Below are 23,995 nucleotides of genomic sequence, written 5' to 3'. Positions count from 1 at the left end.
CCTGCCATGAAAGCCTTGTTTACGGTGAAGAATAAGATGACGAGGTATTGATGTGGCATTTAAAGATACACATATGACCACTGTTAATTCTCACCAGTCCCTCCTTTGGAGATGTTTTCCGTGGTGATCCCTTCTTGTTTCTCAGTTTTTTAGTTGATCTGATGCTCATCCCCCATTTGACAGTAGAGTATATCTAGACCGTAGGAGCGCCCGTGTGGCTAACCAGGAGGTGTTGGGCAGCTCTCAAGCGACATGCTTCAGCTTCAGAAACCTTCTTCTGAGTAGACCGGGAAGTGCCGTGCATGTCATTAGATGTCAGAGGAGAGGGAACATGGGAGTTCAGAGAAAGCAACTCCTTTTTATCTTTCAGGTGTAGGAATTAATAGCGTGGTGTAAGAAACACAGCATAACCTCAGGGGAGTGGGCAGTGATACAGGGCCTGGCTGTGGCATTCATGTTTTCATGGTGGTATTCATTGGAGTGCGGAGAAGAGAGAAGGGGGTAAGCCACAAGAAGCGTAGCTGACAGAAGAGCAACAAAAAGGAAGAAATGGCATTGCAATCTTCTGACTTTATTGTTGTGTTAGAATAAAGGAATGTTTAACTGATGGTTTAATCCTATGGAGTAACAGCAGGCAGTCATTAATAATCAGGAATAGCTAAAACATAGCTGCCTTTTCGCTATTAAATACATGGGTTTGGCTTCGGCTAAAAAATGGGTGGATGGATGTGAGCATGGTGAAGAAGCAGAAAAGATGCCAAAAGTTCTTCTCTGGCTGTCAGCAATCATCAGGGCTGGCAGCCCAGAAAATTACATTAGAATTACTGATGTGTGACACTTTTCTCCTCTGTACTTGGCTATTTGTTAGCTTGCTGGAATCTAAATTTGAGGACCAGAATAATTCAGATGTTTCAGAGCTGGAACTTACGTAATCAGTTAAAGAAAAGGACGACAGGCTCTTGGGGACATCGTCCTTCTGGAGTGACAGAAGAGAAATCATAGTGTGTTTTAATATGCTTGACTCCTGTAAGCTTAATCAAGACCTAAAAATATCACCTGTTTCCTGTGGATATTGAAGAACCTATCTTCTTTTTTATCTTTCTATTTTTGCAAGATTCTGCATATTGGTTATGTTCTTCCTCCTTATTCCCGAGACCAGCTGTGATCCAGTTCTGCTCTCTGCAAAAAAATTTTCTCTAGGCTGAAAAAACAACTTCTCAAAGAAAAGCATTATTATTTGGTAGCTATTTTTGTATTTTACTCCATGCCTTTTTTCTGTGTAAGACCTTTAAGTTAGATAAATGCAGAGTACATGTTTGACTTGCCCTATGCCTTTCTTTGTTTAATTAGAAGACTACCTGATCAAAAACTTTCCTTCCTTTTTTTATTTTCATGGTTCTGTTTTGAAAGGTCAGACAAGAAATACTTGTGTAAGTATTGCAAGAAAAATATATGTGCAGGGGAGAAATGCAGGGAAACAAGCTCGATGCTCGTGACTTTGCACTGTAAAATCTGCCATTATTTTTCAACATGGTTGTGAATTAACTTATCTCGAGAGTGGCAGACATCTCATACAAACTTCCGATCATTTCCTTAATCCTAGAGCGATCCTTTGTCCTGGTTAGTGGGCTTGTGCCTGATCTCTGTCGATAAGCAGCCTGAAACCCGAGGGGGCTGTAATCTGGGAGTTCAGGGTGCTCCTGGGGGAAAGCGGAGATCTCCAATTACATTGTCGCTCTCCAGTGATCTGTAGCCAACATGTAAAGGCTGCTGACATGATGTACAGCCTATGCCTCTGGTGCGTAGGCTTGAAAGGTCCATTCACCAGCTAGTCTGAGACGAAGGTAACCTTGGTGATGGGCGGTCTAAAGCTTCTCTGCGTTGCCTCCACAGTGGGGACCTGCAGGTGACGGGAAGTGGCCATTGCCCGTATAGCACTGCCCAGAAAGCCATTGGGAAGGACAACTTCACTATGATTCCTGAAGGCGTCAACGGAATTGAGGAAAGAATGACTGTCGTCTGGGACAAGGCTGTAGTAAGTAATTACTTTTATGGACTAAAAAGAAATTGAGTGTTGGCTGAATAATGAAAGCCAAGAGACTCTTGGCCAGTACTTAAGTGACTTTCTAATATATTTCTGAGAACTCCCTGAGAGAGGTCTACTACGAGGTGACTTGTTTATTTCAAAAACCTTCTCCATTTCTATAAACTCAGGGCTGTGTTTCACTTTTGACACTGCAACACCATTGTGTTTTATTAGACCTGAGGCTTCACAGACTCCAGAGCTCAAATTTCTGGTTGTGTCGGAGCGGATGCTTCTCAGAGATGTAGGATCTGGAGCAGTTTAATGATTTTGAAGTGGACCCCATATAAATGTGATGAATGGATTGTTTGAATTTGGAAAGCGTCTCGTCATTTTTGAGAAATGACAAATGGATGGCAGCCGAGCCTGAGGCTAGACGATAAAATGCTTTGAAGGAGAACGCTGCATGTAATTCATACTGGCATTTTTGTGGTGGGGTGCTGGTATAAGTTAGCAATTTTTTGATGGTTCCATGGATCCTAATATATAATGATATTGTCCCTCCATTGTCCGCCTTCACATACACACCCATGCACACACACTCACACACACACACTCATGACCTTACATTGCATTGTGCTCGAATGCATATTGCAAACTGGGAAGTGGTAGTATTTACAATGCTCTCATGAGCACTTCTCCCAGACTGTGCTTAATAACCACTTTCTTCAGGGACCGCTGTTGACATTCCAAGCACAGAAGCAGCTTCAGATACCTGCCATATAGGAGCAAAGCAGGGAAGCAAGCAAAATGCAGCCAGCCAGTAATATTTCTCTTTTGTTACTCCCACAAAGGGAAGGAGCTGCAGCAAGGGCTGCAACATGGGATTTACAGGTGGAAACATTCAGTCCTGCACCACTGAGTAGCTTAGATTTTGCAAATCTCATGTGTTACCAAGCAGGAAATAAGTGTTTATTTAATACTAAAAAGTTTGGCACTGTTCTTCCTTGGAATATTGTTCTTGCTTATTGCCAGGGAAGACCCCCAAAATACTCTACTGAGAAATCAAATAGCTGTTGTGTACGGCTGCTATTAAGCCATCACTGACTGTATAAAAAGTTCAATTGGTGGTGACATTTCTCCAGGCAAGGACTTTATAATTGGGGTTGTATTACTTAGATGTATAGGTTTGGTAATACTAATAGTAGAATGGACTTAAGTTGCAAGAAATATTTCTAAAAGAGCCTGAATCTTGATCTTTTATTTAATCTCATAATACCTGTATAAGTTTCTCTGTTTTAAAATCATTAAAACATTTAAATGGAAATTACTAGGACTAGCAACAAAACACACTTAGGCATCAGTGTGTAGAGAAAGGGACTGTAAATAACTGAGCAACTTGATGGTATCATCTGCGTTAAGGTTTTATGGGCTGTTCTTTGGGATACCAGGAGCAATACCTTAATTTATTTGAAACTCCCAAGTAATGTGCCTTCTATGAAGTCCTGCTTGGTAAAATCTGTTTCATGCAACATTGAACTACATGCTTTCCAATATCTCCCTGACCGTTCAGTACTCTGAACAGTAAATCCCCATTTTATAAGTGTGTTTTGCTCAAATCATGTTTTTAGGCCACAGGCAAGATGGATGAGAGCCAGTTTGTAGCTGTCACCAGCACCAATGCTGCCAAAATCTTTAATCTGTATCCAAGAAAAGGCCGGATTGCTGTAGGATCGGATGCTGATGTCGTTATTTGGGACCCTGATAAGGTGAAGACTATAACAGCTAAAAGTCATAAATCGGTAAGGAGAAAAGAAAAAAGAAATGTCACTGTTGCTTTTCAACTGTTGAGCTAATTCATGTGAACAGCAAATGCACAGGATATAGAGGAGTGGGTAACTGCCTACTCCTGTTCTGAAATGAGTAAATGTTTCAGGAGATGAAAGTATTGAAATCTTGCATTGGAAGCACTGAGATCAGGAGGGATTTCTTCTCTCTCTGCTTATACCATTGCACTACTTTTTGCATGCCTGTGGCAGATGTGTAAATAGGTGTGAATCAGCAGCTCCGCAGCTGTCATTAGTAGAGCTGTGATGATAAATTTAAAACCAGCTCACTTGTTTTTGCTTACCTGAAAAACACCTGATATTATAAATTGCACAATTAAATCAACAATATTCTAAACTATGAGAGATGATTAAATATTTTGATAATACAGCTCTGATCAGCTTCATGGCTGGGATTTTCTATTTAATTCCAAAGCTTTGCCGCATGCTTGTCTGCCCTTAGTGCAGAGTACCAGTGACTCACAGTCACTTTGATTTTGACTGTGGCAGGTTTTATCTTATGTGTTGTCTACCTCAGAGTTTTCTTATTGTTCAGTGCTTTAGTCTTTTATATTGGGGAATTCTTCCAAAAGTTTTACTGGAAATCCAGTAATGGGGTTTATATTAAAAAGGCAAAAACCTTTAGAAACCCTTAAAAAGTAAGCTTAGGTGATTCAGTTTCTATTTCTCTGTCCTGGGATCTGTCTGTATTTTCAAGAAAGTAATAATCACCTACCCTTTGACAGTCGTTCCCATTTAGATTCAGGCTTTCATGGTCCTTTCTGGGCTTTTTCAGACAGAAACATGTGTGCTGGCCCCTTTGAAATTCCCTTACATAGTCACAGCACATCCATGGTGGGACTATGTCCTCTGGGTATCTGGCAGCTGAGTCACAATTTTCCTTATTATTAAGGCTATTGTACTTCTAGAGGCTCTGGATAAATATGGAAAGTCCTCAAAAACAAATGAAAGAAAGCCTTGATGGAAAGCGAGAAATGGAAAGGAAAAGTCTCATCAAGGAAAGTCAGATCAGAGAGATTCTTTAAAATCATTTCGTGTCAAAATGCATTGCCTTTCCTTCAGACAAAACAATTTTGTACACCTCCTAATGGCAGTTGTCTAAAACTATGACTACAAATACAGATCATAAGTTACTAAGTGAAAGAGATCTTGTGCCGAACTTGAAGTGAATATGTTGGTTGATCCTCAGGCCGTTGAGTACAACATCTTTGAAGGAATGGAGTGCCATGGTGCCCCACTCGTGGTCATAAGCCAAGGGAAGATTGTGTTTGAAGATGGAAATCTGCACGTAAATAAGGGAATGGGCCGCTTCATCCCTCGCAAACCTTTCCCTGAATATCTTTACCAGCGCATCAAAATCAGGAATAAGGTAATGTCAGATATTATTTAATCTTCTTTCTAGCCATACCTTTTTGGAACCACAGTAGCACATGGTTTTTATTATTATCGTGCTAATATGAGTCCATATCAGACGGACTATATATTACTTGTTCAAAAAAGAATCACAAAACTGGTTCCTCTGCAAGTGTGAACTGATGTAACTTAACACCATGAGCTTCAGTGGGTAAAGCATATAATTGCCAGGTGGGCATAATTGCCTTATGTCCAGCTGTGCAGGCTTTTGAAGGGAGGTGGAATAGTGGTAGAATTTACCTTTAGTTATAATTCAGGAAAAAGATAAAGCTTCTTTGGGAGGAGGGTTAGCCAGAAGAAGAACAGAATTTTAAATTGTTACTGAGCTTTGCATACTGAACTGCTACACTGCAGAGAAGAAAAGCATGTAAGCCAGATCATTATATTTGGCGTCTCTGAACTGTTGTTGGTGCATTTGCTGATCTGAGTATTAGCAGCATTCACAGCTCAGAAAACTTTTCTCTTGTGTTTAATATAAAGCTTGGGAAATGACCAAGATTAAGACTGGGTCACTTCTGGTTTTGAATTATATCAGTGCTCCTCTGTTGAAAACCAATTGGTTTGGCACTAGTTTGGAGTTATTTGGAAATTGCTTCTTGCCACTGAGCAAGAAAGTCACTGTGTGAGGACAGGTAACAAGACAAATTGGCTAAAGCTCATATTTTCTTCAACCAAGCATATATCATAGCCTGTGAGGATGGCAGATGAAATCAAGTCTACAAGCAGGTTGATAGTTTTTATCTTTCATTATTTGTTATACAAATTCTGTCAAGCTGTGGGATACAAAAGGCCTGCACTTCTAACAAGAAAAGGCACTGTAAAAATCAAATGCACCTGCAAAAGTTTTGCAAAATACCAATCAGTATTGCACTTTTTTTTTACATTATCCACTTAGATGACATGGGCCTTCTCTTCACACTCACCTCTCAAGGGTTTAGCGCATGGGATTTATATATAAATTAGTGACAATGTCATTTAAATACTGAAAACAACATGTATCAGAGACTGGTGTCTTATACCAGGATTTGGCACAAAAGTAACTGGGCTAAGTAACCTGTGTCTTGCAAGCAGGCCTGGATTTTGGGAAAGACCTTTGATACTTAGGAAAGGTCTGCAAAAGGACGAAGAAAGGGACTGATATTTTTGCTCTTGCAGCTCCCTCTGCTGCCTACTAAGGAGAAGGGACAACAGGTTCATGTCTCTGTTTCTTTTCCCACTATTGAATTTTATCAATTGGAAATATTTAGAAAGACCCAATGGTATCAGCCACCATATGAATATGTCAGTGCACGACAAAGCGGTCTAGAAGAAACATGTCAAACAAGGGGCTGCAAAGCTGTAACTGGCACAGGATAGCAGTATAAATTTATCCCTGGAGCAGGGATGGTGGTATCAATTCCTGCCTTTGTGGTTCCCTGGAAGATGGATTCGTTGCTGTGATTGGCAGCTGCTCTCTTCTGGGCATTAGTTTTGGCTCAGCCTGCGAGATGGTGGCTCTTCTGAGCATGATGTCCCTGTCACTGAAAGCAAGGAAAATGCATTGATTTCTGTAAGAGCTGGATCAAACCCCTGTGAATAGTGTCCTTCCTCTACGGTATTTTAATTTCACTGTTAACCTATTGGGGAGATGGCTCTGAAATAATAATCTTGTAAGCCACAGATTTCTGATCTTTTTGACGAGCTTTGGATTCTGTGATTCAATGGCTTCAGGCTCTTCCTGAAAATTGGAACTCTTTTTAAAAAAATATTATTTCCTAGATTCCTGTGATTTTAGGGCCAATGAGGCTGTTTTGATTGTCTTTTCTCATATTCCTTATAGGAACTGTACAGGGATAAAATCTAGAGACCTCAAACTGGAATCAGAGCTCAAATGACAGATACTCTGTTGACAAATAATGAAAGATGGGTCCCATGCCACAGTCTAGTGTATAATTGCTTTTCTAGTTGATGACAAGAAGTGGAAAATTCTGAAATTTTATTTTAAAATTGCCATCACTTTTCAATGAGTTCTAATAAAGATAATGAGATATCTGAAGGGGAGGAACAGAGAAAACACAGGTAGGAGTGAAATTGCTGCAATCAGTATAGTGGGTATCAGTCTTGAAACAGCCCAAGTGGGATTAAGCAGCTGAACCAACCCTGCTGAACAGCCTCTGAATGGGGAGAGAAGAGGTGATTGTGACTGATCTTACCTAAAATAAACACCTTAGCTCAGACCTGTTGTTTTGAATCCCATTCCTCCCCATTGACTGTGAAGGAAGCCTAATAAGGATCTCTCTCTTACAATTTTTATATATATATAAAAATGGAGGGAGGAAGCTTCGTAATTTCTTTTATATATAAAGCAGACTGTAGCTTTAATAAGACTATAGATGTGTTTGTAATTCAGCTAGTGCAGAATATAGCTCTGTGCTCAGTGGTCTCTACATATAGACAGGATATCATTAAGGAGCATTATCAGAGCATTCAGTGTCTGGATTTTTATTCTCCTCTTGGTCTAGGTGGGAGGACTGCAAGGAGTCTCCAGAGGAATGTATGATGGGCCTGTGTATGAAATCCCAGCTACGCCAAAATATGCAACTCCTGCACCCTCAACTAAATCCTCCCCTGCCAAAAACCAGCCCCCACCAATCAGAAACCTCCATCAATCCAATTTTAGCTTATCAGGTAAGTCAGCCTGACTCATCAGAAATGTTTTAAAGCAATCAGTATGGATTATTGGTGATAAATTACAATTATAATTCTTTAATCAAATATGAAAGGATTATATATACTCACATACATGCATATGTTACATATATGTATGTATATATGCATGTATATATTATGTTTTTATACATTCTTTCCCTAGCAATATTTTATAAATTGCCGAATATTCAAAATGTTTGCAGTCTAAAATTTTTCTCTGCATGCAGTCTTCTAATATTATTTACCTGGCTCATTACAGTTAGCTGAGCTCTCTGGTTGATGTGACTGAGGCCCCTTGGTGGTACGTACAGCTGATGGGACTTGGTGCAACCAGCGTGGCTCAGACGTTTCAGATTTCTTTCTTGCTGCATCACCAGAAACTGCTAGACATGGAAACCTCAACTGTCCTTGTCCATGGCTGGCAAACCATGTACAGAAGCTAATTCATATGCAGATTAGAGTATTTCTTGTCCTCTTTGCTCTTGGTGCCCAAAACATTTTCCATGGTACATAAGAAAGAGGCTGGAAAAATCATCCTTTGGGGTTGTTGGAAGTAATTCTTGTCATCTGAAGACAATTACAAGTGTGTCAAATCCTTATCCTTCAAAAGTCTACAGCCCAATTGGTATGTAAGTGGCTCCTTATGATCTTAGGAAAGTCACTGGCTTTTCTCCCCTGTGGCAGCCGATGGTGGAGTTTTCCTCCCTGACAGATCCTGTCTTTAGAAACTAAATGAAACTTCTGGAAGAAAGCCCAAAGAGAGCAAATATTTTAAAAACCCTTCTAGTGAGTTGAAGTATATTTTTGCCTGTATACCTGGGGCCATGGTGAGCATATACAGATATGTAAAGCTATATAAAGCAAAAAAAAGTGCTTAGAAATTTGACCTCTAATAATAATAAAAACCAGTAGAGTGGGATTTTCATAAGCATCTGAAGCTGTGGTTTCACAGTCCACTCCTGGATCTGGGTACTACCAAGGCATCTAGTGGTACGAATTTGATCTGAATCAGACAAACGCACATTACTCTGTTCTTATGGAAATAGGCAGAACCAGAGACTATGACAGCATTTAAAATGATCCTACGCTTTTATGGTGGTCTTACATTGCCATTAGGAAGCTGAGTGTGATCAGACAATATTTAGCCTGGCAGGAAGCTTGCTGTCACCTTAAGCTTAACCTTTCAACATTGTAAAATGCAGTGAGGCAGGTTTGAAAAATCCACTCTGCACATAGATGGTTTGGTTTTTATTTTTTTAGTTGTAACAGTAATATTTTCTGTCAGGGTCTGATCTCACTAAGGGAACTCAGTCTGTAGTCTGTCATCCCTGCATGGGCTCTTCTTCAAGTCAGTGGAAAACAATTCCCATGTAGGGGGAGCATCAATCATCCGATTAATCCTACATTTAATCCTACACCTCTCATAGAAGACAACTGGAGCTAGGCACAGAAATGTGCCTTGAAGGTCTGTTTAGCACTTCAGTCAGGGGCCAGGCTCGAGAGAAACCAGCTGATGGTGGTGTGAGGGAAGCATTGCTGGAACTAGGCAGGTAAAGTCTCCCTGCCGATGGTTTATTCCTTTTTATAGCTTTGTTTCCTGATTTTCTGTTGTTGCAGGAGCTCAGATAGATGACAACAACCCCCGCCGTACTGGGCACCGCATTGTGGCCCCTCCTGGTGGTCGCTCTAATATTACCAGTCTTGGCTGAAAGACCATGATGGACAGAAACACAAGGATGAAGAAGGATCGTGGGAATAATGCCTGTTCCCTTCAATATCTGTGTTATCGAACCCACAGTTTTATTTGGTACTAATGGAAATAAAAACCGAAATGTCTTTCTTTTTTTTGTATAGGAAGAGGTGATAATAGTGTGGTGTGTTTGCTTGGAACTACTTGCCTCACAATTGTGCTTTCATGCCATAGTCACCTTAAAGCATGGTGCTTCCATTGCCCCTTTAGTGACTACAGGTTTTAGCTTCGTCTCGTAACTGAATGATGGTTCCTTTGCACCCTTTCGCTGTATTAGAGTAGTTAATGCATGTTACTGAGTTATTTATGCAAGTTGCATTCTGTGAGTGAGTCCCTTTAGAACATGTTGCCAACAATTGACTAGACACAATGCCAAGATTAATGTCCGTATTTGAAAAACACCACCAAAAACACTTATGAAGGAAGAAAATGGCCATCTTGAAAGTATGGAGTAGAGTAGTATAGGCAGCTTCTGTTTCATCTTTAATTTATTATAAACCCAAGAAGCACTTCTCTCAGACACAGAAAATCACTGGGACACGTAATGACAAATGGTCTCTGTAGCACCTGTCCGTTCCCACTCAGTACGTTCCAAGTCTGTGTCCTTCTTGTTTCCATTTTAGACAGAGCCATAATTTATACATACCAATGCCATTGCCACCCCTGCAGGGATTTCTCCACCTGGGCAGTAGTGCTCTCCTTCTGCATGAGATTTTTGGTACTTACAGATAATCCAAGTTGCCGTCGGATTTTTAAAGTTTTTTGTACAAAGTTTTTCCTTTGTAATCACATGCATTTTTACTTACTCTACCGTATCAAGATCTACTAGTCGTGGTTCAATTTCTGAATTCAAAGCTTGTGAAATAAAGGAAATTAATTGATGGGTAAGCGTCTTCCTCCTCTGCTTTCCAGTGCTGTTGCTCAATGATTGAAAATTTAGAAGGGAGAAACTCAAGAGAAATTGTCTTTTAGGTTGACATCATGTGAAAGAAGGAGCCTCCTTGGATCACAAGGAATGTTAAATGTATAGAGGTCTGCATATGCATACTATAGCATGCCATAATCTGTCTTAATTAAATAGAGCTCAGAGTAAAAATGTACTTACTATTGACATTGCAGCTGCCTCAGTTTTGGCCAAATGAGACCTAAATGAACTTTCTCCCAAGACCTTCAGGTCTGCATCTGATTTGCGTGAAATGGTAATTGATTGCCGTCTTCTTCATCTGTAGTACAGAACCAGTATGCAGTGCTCCAGTTTGACCTAAGCTATATTTGACTTAGTACTGGTTTTCTCTGCTGACTGAACCAGGACAGTGTTTAGGCATGACACGAACAAGAGATGCTGCAGGTAAGGTGAAGACAGTGGATTTCAATTCTCTTTTTCAATGAGAGCGAAGGAAATGCTTTCTCCTTGTCTTTCTGACTCCCTCACAGACTATGTAAAGAAACTTTTTCAATCGCTTTTTACTTGTCTGATTGTGTTGCAGATGTGGGAGGCGTGGGCTACGGTGGAGGGTGGGCTGCTACGAAATTAAACAGGTCAGCAAAACACCTCCCCTTGGCCCTGTGCCACTTTGCCCTTGTCTACACTGCAAAGCTGCCCCAGGAAATGTCTTGTAGCAGCGCGGTGCCAGGGGAATGGTTGGACCTAGCTGTGGTGCTTGACCAGCCATTCCATGTGGCAATAAATTGTGTTGGCATAGGGCATGTGGTGCACGCCAGGTACATGTGGGACATAAAAGTTTTGGAAAGTAGCCTACCTGAAGCCTGTCATCTTATTCTGAAGCCAGTGTGCTATCATCACCTCCAGCTTGCCCAGGAAAGGAACCACTACCCTGGAAAATTCCATTTTGGTCAGCTTGGTCTGAAAACCTGGCAGCAGAGCTGGTCTGAACAGCTAGCTTTTCTTTTTGCTTTGGCTTTGACCTGAACCAGTGAAGAAACACCGCAATTCAGCCTGCACTGAATTGATTGCTCCTAAAATAAAGAGAAAAATAAAGCTTTTAATGAATGATCCCTTCTGGTAAGGATTGAAATTCATGTTTCCTATTGCCTGGAGAGTGCCCTCATCCCCAGGCTTGCTTGCTCACTTAGTGGTTCAGCTATTTTATATGATAGGAAGTAAAATAACTTGGTCACTTCTGGTTCAGGTTTTTTATGTGAAGTAAAATAACTCTAGCAGAGAAGCCTGAGGACAACCTGCCCTGGAATAACCCACAGCCTAGCAGATAAGGCAATCCTGAAATGCCAAGTCTCCATCTCCAGTGTCCTATTCCAACCCATTTGCTATGAGTGTTGACAGAGCCAGCAACAGTTCTGGTAAGCTAACCCTGACAACAGAAACAAAGCTGGTTTGTGAAACTATGCGGCAATTTTGACATCGTGTGAAAATTTTGGAACTGCTGGTTACAATTTCCTTAGTGATTTTCTTGCATGTATTTGTGCAAGTAGCAATGGTTGCTCACCTGCGAGTAAAACTTGTACTCGATCTACGACACTTGTCACGCCTGAGGTGACAGAAATGATCGTCATGTAACTAGTATTGACAGATTACACTTTCCCTACATGCTAAACAGCATCCTAAACCAAAGAACCCTTTGCCTACAAGATACTCAAGATCCACTGTTGTTAACATGCATTTATTTTTTCACAGTGAAGTGTCTGTGAAGAAATACACGAGTGGGTGTTCGTGAGGCACTTCATGGTTCAGTGCTTCTGTGAGAACAAGACTGTGCTTGTCAGGTCAATGTAACTGCTATGAATTCTCCCAGGAGAAGTACGCTAGCGTGCCCAGGATGTTCATAAGCCCCCGCAGCCTGATGGCTGCTGCCGTGCCGCTGCCTGCCTGCGGGAAGCCCGTGGATCCTGTGCTGTGCCTGGTTCTCTCCATTCTGGACATGCAATACTACGTGGATGTGATTTAAGGAGCATTTTCTTGGAGCACAGGTACCTTACTGCATGGCCACCAGGTGAGGTGAAGGATGGGTACTGTGATATACCATCAGAGAGATGGCACGTGCAATTGCTCATGGGGGGGGGTTAAACAAAGCAAGGGAAGTGGTGCTTCTCTTACCACCTGGAGGCCTATTTCACAGCAATGCCCCTGCCCGTAAATAAAATGTGGCTTAGCTGGTGATCCTGAATACATCTGCAGAATAGGCAACTGTACTTGAGTTTGCTCCCTTGTAGGAGCAGAAAGCTGGGAGATGTTCAATTTGTGAACTTGTGGGTGGGGAGCTGCTGTTAACTGCAAGAAAAAAGCAGTGCAAAGCTTTTACACTTTTTGAATTGTCAAGCTTCTAAAAATTTGCAGCAGGGCTATGCCCTTTTAATACCTGATATAGTCCTAATGAAGTTAAACTGGCTCTTCCCTACTGCTATTTGCAGACCCCTTGAAATTAGTCCCTATGACCAGTCGGAGGACTATCTTCATCAATCGAGTGATGTGGAAGAGAAGGCTGGATCCATGGGGTTGTTTCCCGAGTGATAGTTTGGACCAGTTTGTCTTGGGTTACAGTTTGTCTGCTACCAGAGCAATGCAGTTACATGTTTGAATTTTAGAGTTTGTAGCAAAGCCTGTTAATTATGATGCTAAGACTGTACCAACAGCTGTCCCAGCTATTAAATGTTTCTCTTAGCAATACACTGACCTTCATCCTTACAAACTAAAAATGCAGACTGGACCAGGTCAGATGACCATCTGCTCTGGGTTCCAATAGCCAACAATATAAGCTTAAGGGAGGCCAGAAGAAAAGAGCAAACATATAATGCTAATATTCCTCTGAGTGTTTTCCTCATTTCTAGTGCCTTGTCATTTCTTGACAAGCGGCAGCATCTTTGTACTCTGTAGCTGTCGGTGAATTTTTCTGCCATGAATTTGCCAAGATGCTTTTAAACCCAGGTAAAATATTGGCATTTATGGCTTCCTGGAGCAAGGAATTGCACAATGACAAAGTGTCAAGCTAGTCTACTTGGCACCAGCTAACTCTTGCCATTTAGACCTGGCCAGTATTAAATCTCAGTGATCTAAACAAACTGCTCTGAGGATAGTTTTTCATCTTGATTGGGGTGAACTTTGCACAAGCTTTCCAGATATATTTCAGTGATGACAGTGAGGGGTATTCAACTGAAAATAAATTGTGTATGGGAGAGGGAATAATGTCTTACAATATAGTAAAAATGCAGAGTTTGGGATACGGTTCTATGAGCACCATGTAACTCATGAAGTATTTGCAGTGATACGGATAAAGCAATTAGGTCTCAGCCCCCCTCCCTGACTGCATATTCTGTAATTTTCTAGCACAGTGAACTGTACACGCAAGGCTACCTTTAAATATATAGTCATATATACTGCTTTAAAAAGCTTTAAGCTTAGCAGCTTCTTCCTCACAACTAGAAGTAATCCAGCGTGCGAAGACATCAGTGACCCCAATGCTGCTTCTGAAAGTCTTTGGCTGGCGGGGTCCGCACCCCTGTCCCCTCTCCCCACGCTCTGGAGTGCAGCAGCGGCCACAGGTGCTGAGACCGGGAGCCCTCCCAGCGCAGAGGCAGTTCCCAGACAGCGCGGGGCAGGCTGGGCGGCCGCACGCTAAGCCCTTCATAGTCTCTGCTGAACACATGGAAGTAGCATTTGTTCAGATGGAAGAAACACACCCAAAAAACTGTTGTACGTAATGATCTCTGGGTGTTAGAATGGCTCCCAAAGACTGTTGTAGATGCCACGAGGGAGAGAGTGAAGGTGCTGATCTGGTGCTTGCCCTGGTACTGGGTTACTGTGTGCACAGGCAAGATCAAAGGACCTTTATGTGACTTAGGAGTGCTTGTTTATGTCAGGAATAAAACTGCCCACACTGCACAGGAGCTGGCACCAGACTGAATGTCCCAAGTTTTTTACGTTGCACACCTCTTCAGTGTGGTCCAGGCCACCTTTCTGCAGGAATTCTGCATGATGAGGCTTTCCATATTTTTCTACAGTAGAGGGACCGTTGTGGGCTATTTTGATTCTTGCATGATATACAACACACTGAACGATTCTAACACCATGCCTAGAATTTGAGAGACAGCCTTGTCATAAAGCTGTGAATGAGGCTGAGTACAACCAAACTGTTGTAATAATTGTTACCCTTGATGTTAAAAAAAGGAGAAAAAAGGCATGACATTTTCCCCCAAAATTTCTGCAGCAAGTGTTAAAGCATGATCAAAGCTCCTTGTTAGCATCTCCAGAATAAACTAAAGAGAGAGTGCTTTATAGAGTTACACCATAAAGCAAGTGTTTTGAGCTGTGACTGGCACCTAGGTATCCTATTTTTTCCCCCATATGACATCTACTATGCTGGAGACTGCTCTCAGCTGGCAAAACTGCTTAGCAGTTTCTCTCCCAGGGATTCTCTAGGCACAATCCCTGGCTTGCAAGCAATTTCTACCACCCCTTAAAGCACAGAGAAGATATACAAAGTGGGGGTAGGAGGGAAGTGCCAAACATTTCGGTAACACATCAGTAGGAAGGAATATTAGAATCATGGAAAGGTTTAGGTTGGAAAAGGTATCAGCTGGAGTCCAGCCTCCTACTCAAAGCAGGGCTAATGTCAAAGTTAGGTTGATCAGGATGTCGTCCAGCTGAGAGCTGAAAGTCTCCAGGGATGGATGTTCTGCACCCTCTCTGAATTACCTGTTCCAGTGATTCACCCATTTCATCGCAAATAATTTTTTCTTCCTGATGAGAAACTGGAATGTCTGTGCTGAAACTTGTGACTATTGCAATAAGCTGTGCCCATTTGCCTGGTGATAAAGTATTTCACAGGACGAAGACGAAATCTCGGTCTCTGTACTGTTCTGTGTTGGCTCAGAAATAAGCAGTCACGTGGATTTAAATGGAACTGAGGAGGCAGAGGTTAAAAAAAAAAACAAAAACCAAACAACGCTCTGTAATGAGTATGTCAGGAGATGGGAGGGAGATCTTCAGCATCAGGATACTGTTACTATGGTTAAAGTTGAATAATGTAACATAACATATTGCAACATAACATAAAATGTAACATAACATAATGCCAGGGGAGGTTTAGATTGGATATTAGGTAAAATTTCTTCACCGAAAGGGTTGTCAACCACTGGAACAGGCTGTCCAGGGAATTGGTGGAGTCACCATCCCTGGAGGTAATTAAAACACGCGTAGATGTGGTGCTCAGGGACACGGTTCAGTGGTGGACTTGGCAGTGTCAGGTTTATGGTTGGACTCGATGATCTTAAGGGTCTTTTCCAACCTAAATGAGTCCATGATTCTATAACATAGAAGTTGAACAGCGCTTCGCTGAAGAGCAACTCTCGCGAGCTCAGCTTGGCATTTGCTACGCTTGTTTCTTGGTCTAACGAAACCCTGGCGTGTTCCGCGTCTGCACCGCTGCCGGGGAGCGGTGGCGAGTGCCGGAATCTCAGCGGCTCGGCGGATCCGTGGGGGTAACTCGAGGAGTCCGTAAGAGGGGCGAGAGCCGCGGGGGCTTTCCCAGGAAAAGCTGGTGTGGCTGTGGGAGCAGAGACGACGCCTCCCTGCCTACAAACGCCAGCCCAGGGCGGCCGGGCCGGCGGGCAGCGGGATGGGGGCCGGCACCCACGGGGGTCCCCCGGCAGCCGGGGAAAGCGACAGCCCCGCTCGCAGCCCGCCAGAGGGCACTGCTGCCCTGCTTTGGGGAGAATCGGACCCTCTCCGCTGCCTTCTGACGGAGATGGAAAGACACTTCGGGCCTGCCCGGCCAGAGGCGGCACAGGGCATCCAGGGAGACCCCGCTCGGGTGGTTAGAGACCCGGCTCGGGTGATTAGAGACCCCACTCGGTGACTAGAGACCCCGCTCGGGTGATCAGAGACCCGGCTCGGGTGATTAGAGACCCCACTCGGTGATTAGAGACCCCGCTCGGGTGATCAGAGACCCGGCTCGGGTGATTAGAGACCCCACTCGGTGATTAGAGACGCCGCTCGGGTGATCAGAGACCCGGCTCGGGTGATTATGCTGCATCCCAACTGTGACGGGAGCCGCTGCTGCGCTGCGTGGTTTAGAACATCATCAGGTCTAATAGTAGAAGCTTCCTTCTCGCCTTCTCTACAGAGCGCACTGCAGAACTAAGATGTCCAAACGGAGCTAAATAGGCTGCATCCGCTCAAAAACAACCACAACAAGCAGCAACTAAAATGGCCAGATTGGGAAAGCACAGACACCCTAGAGCCCAAGTGCTGAAATACCAGAATCAAATGCTTGAAGTGGTACAATTTAGAGAAAAAAAAATTTTACAATGATCGAGGTGAAAATTAACCATTTGACAAATGTGCGCAACACGCCTGGTAAAGTCATTGGTGTGGCGGCACTTTGTCTGAGGTAAACTGCGTAACTCATGTAGGATTTTCCAGCGTGCCCCAAAGGACAGCCTTTTCGTTCGCAAAATGTATGTTCATTTTAAAAAGGCAGAAAATGTTCATTTCGTGAAAGCTGTAAGATTGCTTAAGTGGGGCAATTTATTACACAATACAGGTGCTCTGTACAGCCAGTAAGAACTAGCTGCTTTGCATAACAAGAAGAATTCCCACAGGAAACATAATGAGCCTAACAAAGTATGTTGGAAACAAAAGAGTGTACTGAAGGAAGAAGACTAGAAACTGAAGTATAAAAAACAAAACAGTGAACTGTTTTTGTCTCATTCTTCCTAAAAATAATAATTTGAAATCTGAGACAAACGCAGAGAAATACATTTATAAAAATCTTTGTACAAATTTAAAAAAGCATGCCTAGCCTTGGAAGCACTAAGTTACAACAAAAGAGAGACCAAATGTAATCCTTTGACGTACCAATACCATCTGAAGTCTGTTTATGTATTCTTTACATTTCTATCTATTTTTGGTAGTCCAAAGCAGCAATCACAAAATATTAAGACCCCATCTACCACATTCAGGGCTCAAAAGCAAATGGTACGTCACTATTGTTAAGAAACCTCACTGAGATACACTGACCTGGGCAACCAGCCTGGTGTGGATCTGTTCTCCTACAAGCACACTTTCCTTAGGTATATTCCTAATCTAAAATTATCTCCCCTCCACATTCCCCAAATGATCTGGAAGAGCTTATATTAAAGAATTCCTTGTTCCCCCTTACCAAAACCAAGTGGGAATGTTTTATTAACAGCTAAAGAAAGCCGGGATTGATTCTTGGTCTGTAGCTAAAGAAGATTTCTCGGTTGTTATTGACGTTCTTCGTTGTTCCTCAGTAAAGCAACTCAGTAAGTGTTTACTTACTGCTGCCGAGATTTCCCAGAAGAATGCTTTGGTACCCTTTGTTCAGACAGCTCATATAAATGCTTTTACTACCTGTTGCCTCTTTTTTTTAGCAACTTTGAGTTTTTCCGTGGTTCAGTCTCCCCTTCCTGTGGACTCTGTAACCTCTCTCTGAAAGAAATAAACAAGAAAAATTAAATTGTAGACAGAGTTTTTAAAATGCTACAATTCTCTCTTAAACTAAGTTAATTTTGATAAGAGAAGAAAGACTTTTGCTACAGAATTATAACTTCTGCACTCACTGGTTTCAGCTGCCTCTGTTGAGGCTGCCAAAACAAAGTTGCATAAAGATAAATGTTCCTTTGTTGGGTTCCTGTTCCCTACACTTGTATCCCTTGTTGGCTGTGGGAAAGGAGTGTGTGAAAAGGGTTGATGCCATCAGGGAAAGGAGCCATCTCCTGAAGTCAGTCCCAGGCTGAGGTCACTCAGGGGATAAATACTTTTCCCCAAAGGCTTGTGGCTCCTGAGAACCAACTGTTTGCTTTGCCTGTCAACAGGATTTTCTCTGCTCAATATATCAAGCCCCAGCAACCAGCTGGCTGGTTTGATCTGCCCGTAGTAATCAGCTGGCATCTTTCAGGTTTGTAGCCATTTCTTCTCCTCTAGTTAGCACTCCAGCATAAGCCAACTGAAACATCTATCAAGAAAATCATTGTTAGAGCTGCTACCCTCATCAGCCAAAGACTGGCGCTTGCCTTTGTTCCTGAAATAAAGGTGGAAGTTGAAAGCCTAAATACCACAGACCATATTTTGGTTGCTACATGTCAGGCTAGTTCCATTGGATTCACTTGTCTCTGCTGATTTATGCTGTCTGTGACTCAGGTTTTAAAAAACCTAATTAAAGGAAATTTGGAAACAGTATTCTCGTTTCTCTACCTAAAATCAAAATTATTTATAAAATACACAGCAGCACAGACAAACAAAATCAGATTATTTCCCTAAATTTAAAAAAGAATATGGGGGGAAAAAAGGTCAAGTACATGTGAGAAGTAACTATTAAGGAAGAAGCTCAGCTAGTATAGGCATGATATTTTGGGTTTGATTCACATACCTGCTTATGAAGTAGATTTTGTACTGTTTTTTATAAATAGTTTTTCACATACCAGTTTTTCAGCCTCTACGGTACCTGCATAAGCCAGAAGACAGTCCAGGGGGCTCTTGAATATTTTCTTGACAATCATCTTTGTCTGCTGATTCTGGTAACTGAAAGGTCTTTCTTTTTGAGTTTGTTTTTTCCCCTGAATTGCCAAATGCATGTGGATTAAAAAAAAAAGAATCACATATAGTAGAGCTTGTTTGGTTTTGATTAACCTAAGCAAAAAAATACACTCCAACACTTCATACATATACATTATTATTCCAAGGAAAGCATTCCACTTTACATTAGTCTAGAATATTGTTTTTTTTACTGTCAGTTAGTTCTCACAGAGCACAGGCCTTGAACTTTCACACTTACTGAACACTGAAGTAAGCTTCCATGAGGTACAGAAGTTGAAAGCCCCATCATATATTTTCTTAACAAGTAACTGAAAATGACTTTTTACTACCAGCAAACAGAAGAAAAGCCAATTTATAATTTTATGTGATTTGAATCAGAAAAATCTGATGTTAAAAAGTCACTGGGTTTAAGGCCCTGAGCTAAGCTTACACATGTGTCCCTGGGGTCACAGTGCCTACCAGGGCAAACAGCTCTGCACACTTGAGAAACAACCAGCTGGGGAGAGAGACTTCAAAATCGTCCAGGTGAGTGAGCTGCTTTTCCTTTTCGGGCACCCATCTCACCTTTCAGGATCTTTCAAATGTAATGCTGAACGTTTCATTCTGATAATGACAGAAGGATTGCATGGCTCAAAGGATGAGGATTTGCACGCTCCACCCCAAATGTGGATCAGGAAACACAACTGCTATTCTGACAATTTGTCCCTAAGTATCTCTTGAATAATGAATTAGTTTAATTTGTTAAAACTGCAGTAAATTCATGTAAATATTTCAAGTTTCCTGATTCAGTAAGATTTTGAGCATGTTTGTGGGAAGGCGATTCTTCCATTCTACCAGGAGGATGAAAGCTGGGTGATTCAGCTCTGCTGTCCTCCCAAAGACTTAGTGATTGAGGTGAAAAGAGTCATTTCTAAAGAACATGATAAAAACATGACAAATAATTTTGGTTTGAGCAAGGCAAAGCCTTATCTCAGTGGACACAATATGATCTATCAGATAAAGGACTGCTCTGGAGTGAGGAATGGTGACACTTGTGGCTGTGCTACTGGCAAGCTGGGTGACCTTGGAAGGTTGCCTTATTTTTCTGCATCTCGATTAGGGAAATGGCACTGACAAAAAATCTCTCCCCAAACTCCATTGTGTTATATTGCAAAATATGCACTGATATGTGGAAATATGTGGGGTTTTTTAAACAATTCAGGATTGTACCAACCCGCTGGCTTGCTCCTTTTGGAAGGCTTCTTCTTCACAGCCACTGGAACTCGGGCCAGTGCAGCCAACTCGCTCACAAAGTCCTGCTCTGCTTCCTGCACCCAAGGATAAACCGTACGTCAGTTAACACAACACAGCGCAATTCTGGGTTATGTTATTCTACATGTGGCGTGATGAAAAAGGCATATGTCATTGCAGAAACACAGGAAACAATATGGCTAGCATCAGGGAACCGTTTCCTACAAGACAGTGGTGAATCTTAGCAGGGATTTCAATGAGGACAGCAAAGAGACCCTTACAACCTGTCCGATGTTTTGCCATGGACTGCTTCAGATCCGTGAGTCATTTTACCCCAATTTACCCTTAGCTGATTCTCCAACTCAGTTTCTAGGTGATGCAATCCCAGCAGTTTCTGTTTCAGAGACTCCAGACGAATTTGCTGCTGCAGTTCAAACTGAGCCAGAACCTTCTTTTGCTGCAGCACCATCCTGGTCAAGAGAAATTTAAAAGCACCAATGTTGTTCAGTTCAAGGGAGGAATACAATCCTGGCAAAGTGTATTTAGAAGATTTTGTAGAGAGAAAGGCTTATTAACAGTATTGGCCCATCCAGCTTCTGCTGGGACAAAAAATTTTGCGGTAGATTTTTAGACAGATTTAGTTGTTTTAATAACCTGCCTTGGCTTTCCATGGGATACAAGCTCCTTTCGGAGGCAGGAATTGCAGCAGGAGTTTGGGTTGTCCATGCCTGGGCTTTGGGACGAAGTCTGCTTTCAAAACCATTGTGTGTTTCTAAAGGCAGCTTTACTGTCTGCTTGCCAAAAAGACAAGCTGTTAGAAGATCAGGTGTGAGGATAAGGGATTAAGAACTAGGCCTTTAATTCAGGGCTCTTCAATACCAGGCTGAGACTGACCCAGAAACGTGGTAATTCAAAACTTGGCAATTGGGAGCACTGACAACTATATTCTTTGCTTGTTTTATTTTGCTGGTTAAAGATTAATATCAATACAGTAGAACCTGAATGGCTGCAACTTTGCTGAATCTTTATTTCTTCTGTTCTCTTGCCTGATCTACCTTGAAGCAATGCTGTCAATCACCTATCACATTCCTCAGGGAAGGAGATAACACAAATTGTTTCTGACATCTACACATAATGAAATTGCTATTGTAATGGTCAATGCTTACAGAAGGTTAGCTTTCAAAATTTGCTTTTTGAACTCACACTCAGGCAGGGCAAAAGGAAATAAAAAAATCAATGTTGAGTTTAATAGGAGTTAGACAAATTAATGGAAAATCTGTCATTAATTTACACAGGACTGGGATTTGACCGTAAAAGAAACCATAATGACAATAGGAAAACGGCTTTGATTACTGATGGTTATGAGACCAGCTTAGATAGTGAATAGTTACATCCTTCAATACCACATTTCTGCCTGCATGAAGGTGTATTTGATTGTATTTTGTTTTAAGACACTAGAATAGATTATGGGAGAAAAAACAGACATGTCAGAATAAATGTTAAACTTGACAATAACTAGCAGATCTTTTATGAAGCCCTTTATTACATGAATCCATTTCTATACTAATTCAAACAAGGATGAAAAACAGAAAGTGGGCAATGATTTCTTTCAATTTAGAAGTAACAGAAGGTCTAAAAAAATAATTAACCTCTTTACAATCTCAAAATTGCAGATGCTCCGTTGTTCTGGATAATAAACGAAGAGTAAAGAAATAAAATTATTACAAAAATGTACCAAGTGCATGCCAAGTCATACAGCTTTTTATGACAACTTACTCCTTTGAAATTGCAGTGCTTTTTTTCTGGACTCTTAAGTTTAATAAAATCAGTAATGAATTAAATATAATTTTTATTTAATTAACATTTGAGGGATTCTGCTCTAAATTTAGTGCAAGTAATCTTGATTGTCCAAGGCATTCACTGAAATCTCCTTGCCATTTTGAGTACTATTTATGCTTCAAACATTTTCTCTTCATTATGATATATGTTTACTCAACAGCAAACTAACAAACACTTGATGTTCAAAGCAGAAAACACAGAACGTAATGAATTAGCATCGGTTCCCATCCTGCACTTACGTTAAATTTCTTTTAAAATTTGGCATATGTTTTGGCATTGTTTTTCATTATCTCTTTTCAAACTGTCTATGTATAGTTCTTCAGTCTGTAATTAATGAGCATCAAAAAGTTTATTTAATAAAAAAGTAATTCTCTGAGATCAAAGGGTAGATGTAATTTGGCAACAGATATTTCTTTTCCATCAGCTAGACATTTATTTAGATCTGCAAACACAACATTTAAATAGAGTCACCAGTGCTGCTGCCTGCTCTTACCTTTGATGGACTGTGGATGATACATTCAGGAGGCCTTTGGTCTGTTTTTCTTTCAGTGCCAGTTCATTCTCTTGTTTCTTCCTAAGTCTGTTCCTTTCACCTCTTTCTGCTGAAATAATGTTTTTGTAAAATCTTCTGTTCACAATAACAAACTCTGAGCTGTGGCAACCTTACAATTTATGTTTTGCATCAGCACAAATTAATCCCTTTTCCAGGCAGTCTTTCCAAAGTTACTTCTCCTTAGGGATATCCAGTACTTCTTACACACTCTTGCTCTGCCACTGTGATCTGTTGCACAGACAATAGCCTGTACATCATTTAGCTGAGATGGTAATGTCACTGAATTCCTATTCTTAGCTACTTTTCCCACTTGGCTAACTGATTAACAGGGTTAATTAGTGCAGAAATTTTTAGAAAAGACCTTGATGTCTTAAGCAAGAACTGTAATACCTAAACAAAAAATGCAATATAAAGAAAACCTCCGCTCAGAGGCCACTTAGTCCTGGGAATGCCTAACTTCACTAGACATGCCCTCACTCGATGGCAAAGTATTGTGAGTACTTCTGTGTACGCTCACACTCTGCAGGTGACTTGACGTTTATCTGCTGACCAGGCTCCTGACTCCTGCCCCTGAAGTCCTGCCTGGCAGCAAGGCTTGGGGCATGTCTGACAGACAGGGCTGGTTTCCTTGCACCACTGCTTTTAAATAAAACGCAGAAAGAGGGAGATGGATGGGTTTGTAACAAACAGACTAGGGTACCTAACATTCATTTGGGGAGGATCTGACCTTTTCCGAATGCTCGGAGAGGCTGACAGGCACCTCTCCTACCAATGGCACCGTCAGGGAGCAGTTACTGGCTGTACTCTAGGCTGGGCTGGGCTGGCTGGGCGAGTGGAGGTACTCTCCTCCTTTTTTCCTGTGGCTGTGGCAGACAGACTGTAAATTCAGATTTACTAGGCCAAGGGATGCCCAAACAAGCAAAATCCTCTAGCCTGACATTAAGCACAGGCTCTGGGAGAGAGAAGCCCAGCATTATGGTCCTTACTCCCATTTAGCTATCACTGAATGAAGTACATAAGAAATTTCCTATGTGGCCATTCTAACCCCAGGGCTATAACATAGTAGGTAGCTCTGTTGCCAACACTTTTTTTTCCACCTTGTGCTTTAGAGAGAGAAGTT

At 41.7% G+C, this 23,995-nt stretch overlaps 2 protein-coding genes across 3 annotated transcripts in view; one reads left to right on the top strand and one right to left on the bottom strand.

Moving 5' to 3' along the window:
* The window catches only part of CRMP1 (collapsin response mediator protein 1), a 51,781-nt gene extending 41,172 nt beyond the window's left edge, over positions 1-10,609 (top strand). For both annotated transcript variants that reach the window (XM_069793832.1, XM_069793840.1), the window contains exons 10-14: positions 1,894-2,035; positions 3,655-3,825; positions 5,060-5,239; positions 7,785-7,950; positions 9,589-10,609. In XM_069793832.1, the coding sequence (XP_069649933.1) occupies positions 1,894-2,035; positions 3,655-3,825; positions 5,060-5,239; positions 7,785-7,950; positions 9,589-9,680 (751 nt within the window). In that variant the 3' untranslated portion in view covers positions 9,681-10,609. The remainder of the gene's footprint in view (positions 1-1,893; positions 2,036-3,654; positions 3,826-5,059; positions 5,240-7,784; positions 7,951-9,588) is intronic.
* Positions 10,610-17,442: 6,833 nt separating this feature from the next.
* EVC (EvC ciliary complex subunit 1) overlaps positions 17,443-23,995 on the bottom strand; it is a 55,717-nt gene continuing 49,164 nt past the window's right edge. The window contains exons 18-22 of the mRNA XM_069791132.1: positions 22,816-22,924; positions 20,827-20,953; positions 20,467-20,560; positions 19,162-19,273; positions 17,443-18,146 (exon numbers count right to left, since the gene is read on the bottom strand). Of these exons, the coding sequence (XP_069647233.1) occupies positions 18,065-18,146; positions 19,162-19,273; positions 20,467-20,560; positions 20,827-20,953; positions 22,816-22,924 (524 nt within the window). The 3' untranslated portion in view covers positions 17,443-18,064. The remainder of the gene's footprint in view (positions 18,147-19,161; positions 19,274-20,466; positions 20,561-20,826; positions 20,954-22,815; positions 22,925-23,995) is intronic.

Source organism: Haliaeetus albicilla, chromosome 1, assembly GCF_947461875.1.
Source record: "Haliaeetus albicilla chromosome 1, bHalAlb1.1, whole genome shotgun sequence".
Classification (NCBI taxonomy): Eukaryota; Metazoa; Chordata; class Aves; order Accipitriformes; family Accipitridae; genus Haliaeetus; species Haliaeetus albicilla.
Note: the sequence above shows the minus strand (reverse complement) of the source record. Positions and strands in the feature narration are given on the sequence as shown.